General features: G+C 35.7%; 1 protein-coding gene across 1 annotated transcript in view; it reads right to left on the minus strand.

Moving 5' to 3' along the window:
- Positions 1-2728, minus strand: part of LOC104522162 (choline transporter-like protein 5) — a gene marked incomplete at its 3' end in the record, with an annotated part of 27996 nt that extends 25268 nt beyond the window's left edge. The window contains exon 1 of the mRNA XM_010164382.2: positions 2692-2728. Coding sequence (XP_010162684.2) covers positions 2692-2728 — 37 coding nt within the window. The remainder of the gene's footprint in view (positions 1-2691) is intronic.
- Positions 2729-3444: the final 716 nt, after the last annotated feature.

Below are 3444 nucleotides of genomic sequence, written 5' to 3' on the forward strand. Positions count from 1 at the left end.
AAGCTACTGTATGAAGATAAAGAAGCAGTCCTTCATTCAACAGACCAGGATTTGGATTTTTCCTTTTGAAGCTAGCTGTTCGGTGTTATGAGACTTTTTAAGTTCAGTAATCATGGAGATCTACTGAACCAAACTTTGTGCAATTAAAAATTACTTCTTCATTCAAATGTCAATGCTACAATACAAATTACTGTTTCAGAGCGCTTTCTCATTTCCTTCTTAAGGATCTTCTCTTCTGAATATACCTAGTATTAAAGAGTGTTACCAGCCTAAGCTTTCCCCTGCCCACAGAAAAAATACTTATTTTCTTCAATTAAAGAAGGATCCAGCAATTTCTCAAAAGCAGAATTTACTTATTAACCAAATACCAGACTTTGTTCTTGGTTTATATCAGAAAAACCTTATCGAAATACACACAGACCAGTACAATAAACACAGCAGAGAGTAAGATTCTATTTGCTCTTCATCTGAGGTGTTCAGGTCCACCTTACCAAGCTCCTAAAACAAATATAATACTTTAAGAAGTGTGAGTATGACTGGTGAAGTTGCTGTTCCTTGTGCCTGGGACACACAAAACCTCAGCTGAAAAACTATTTCTAGATCACAGCACTAGAATTTCAGAAGATACAGACAAATTGGAGAGAGCAGAAGGACTGATTAAAAAGAAGACAGTAAGGTTTATAAAAAGCAGTAAATGAATGCAAACTTAAATGACTGTGATTAAGGGAAGGAGCACAAAACAATAGTTTTCAAATACCATATAAAAACAACAGTGATCAGTTGTCCTCAGTTTCCTCTACCATAGACAGAAGCTAACTTCATTTACAGCAAAAATGGTTTAGATTAGGCATTAGGAAACCTTTCAGAACACATGGGCAGTTATACACTGCAACAGGTTTTCCAAGCATACTTCTGAATTTTCCTCACCCTAAGCTTTTAAGAATGGATTATACAAATACCTGTTGGGAAGAGAATAGGAAAATGTGCCATGTCTCAGCACAGAGACAGTCAAATGGATCTCCTGAAGTCCATCCAACCCCACATTCTATAATTGTCTGGTTACACTCAGCTAAGATCTAGCATGCTTCAAATATTTTTTAATGTGTTTGTTTTTTAATCCCTTCTCACACGTTATGCATTAGTTTCCAGATAGAAGGGAGTGATTTCTGATCTCCTTGGTACAGCAACAAGTTGTATTTTCAAAAACATGATAGACTTTCAGAAGAAAATCCATACTCTTATATTGTGCTTATAGATGTTTCTCCAGTCAGTCTGTGCTGTACTGAGAAAGCTTGTTGACAGGGGCAATCTCCTGAGCTTCCAGAATGTCTCCATTAAGCAGAACGGTTTTATAATTCCAGTTGGGCAAGATGTAATGTATTTCCACAAGTGTCCTCTTTTCCATAAGATCATTATTAACAGAGCATCTATCACTGTAATAGCTAAAGTGTTGTTACTTATGTCATGTCTGTGTGCTTCTGAAAGGGTACAAAGAAAATGCATGTGAACTTCACAATACTGCTACAATGAAAACTAGTATCTACCAATAGGCAAGAAAATAAAAACAAAGCACTCCAGAAAACGAGCTCTGATTCAAATGGAGACTCTCATCTCCTTCAGGCAAGACGAAGGATTCTGAGAGATAGTAACAGTCATTAACAGCAGTAAAATTACTGCAGTACTGCGAATGCTTCCAAGAACTGTTCCCCACTCCAGCAGTCAGTATGTGTATCATGACACAGTGCAGTGCAACACTGCTCAAACTGTCTTCCTGTGTCACTCAGCTCTTGATATAAATCCATTACGGAATATGGCAGTTTACATGAGAAAAGGTAACTACATTCTACGTTAAAAATACACTAAAATTCACTGACAGAAGTAGTCTGTAGCATCACTGGCACACTTCTTACCAAAATATATGACACAGTAACTGTGATCATAGTTTCACGGAACAACAGAAAAAGAAAAATGTTGTTTGTTTTCACACTTATTTTTTCTAAATTAGATATCAAAATCCCTACTTAATTACTACCATTCTTTAAAAATGGAGAAGATTCTTTGGATGTGAAGTGGGAATTATGTTATTTCTTTTTACATAGCTCCTGGTAAAAACAAACCACTTCCTGCACTATAAAAACCCAAACATATCTAGAAAGCAAATTCCAAGCTTTAGGAGTTTGGTAGGCATAAGGAAGAAAGCAGTGGTGCGGGAGAATGACTGTCATTTTTTTGCTAAGATTAAAAACTGAGATGATATTCACTCTTTGCAGATGAGACAGATGTATTTCACAGGCTGCTTTATAACATGAAACTTTTGTACATTGAATTATAATAACATACAAGAAATATTTCACAAGATATTTAATTTACCAATTCTGACTCCAAACAGCACATGAATTTAATTGTTGCACTTTATAACTGCAATAATTTTAAAAAGCTAATCTAAATTACTTAACTAAAGAAAAAATGGGCAATATATATATATAAAGTTTACCTTTGATCTGTAATCTAAACAAAGTTGCAAATGCCATGCTGGAAAAAACCCAGAATACTGATAATAATTAAAGAAGTTATAGAAAACCATTTGGAGCTGGATCCAAGCCCATTAAAGTCAATTGAAATAATATAGCTGAAATAAATGAGATTTAGATCAGGTGCTTATGAATTGTCGTAAGAAAGTAGGTAAGTTACCATGTTTTCCGTAGTAGTTTTCTTCATCTCTGTCCATGTTACGGTACCTGGCTCACTTCCGCAAGCTGTCTGTGTGAAATACTAACTGCAGACTCCTGTGTTGCTGGCACACTTGCTCCAGCAAGCAGAGATACACAAAAATACTATTTAAATAGATTTTAAAATGAAGCTGAGTGTCACAGACTTCTCCGATCACAATGGAAATTCCCAAAGTAGGCAGGCCTTTCCATGAACAGAATGTTATCACTCAGTGCCTTGCTCACCTAACTCCAAGTCAGTATGAATGAAAAGGAATGACTCTTAGCAGCTTGTATTAACCTACAACATATAAGCAGAAAGAGAAATGTCTGCACCTGAATACCATTTGTAAAATAATCTTATGGAAGCCAAGACAACCAAAAAAATTTGTGAAGATTTGCTAACTGAGAATAAGGTATCACACTGTCAGTAATCATTGCGCTTTTGTAGCCTGTGCTACTGTGAGAGAATATAGTCTTTGCATGTCACAGCTGGCCAAATCTTTCTTCCTCCATACACGTGACTAGCTCCCCCAAAGTACACGTCATGCAAGTAGGAAAAACAAGATTTACTCTGACACATTTAAGTCTAAAATGTAAACTGTCTGCTGTATAGCAAATTTCCATTCTTGTCAAGTGGAACGTTTATCTGTAGAAGTAGGCAGATTACTAAATTATTTTCTTAATAAAATGTACATTTCATATTTCTGCATAGCACAAAAGTGCAGAATGGAAG

Source organism: Antrostomus carolinensis, unplaced genomic scaffold (assembly GCF_000700745.2).
Source record: "Antrostomus carolinensis isolate BGI_N321 unplaced genomic scaffold, ASM70074v2 scaffold3593, whole genome shotgun sequence".
In the NCBI taxonomy this organism is placed as follows: domain Eukaryota; kingdom Metazoa; phylum Chordata; class Aves; order Caprimulgiformes; family Caprimulgidae; genus Antrostomus; species Antrostomus carolinensis.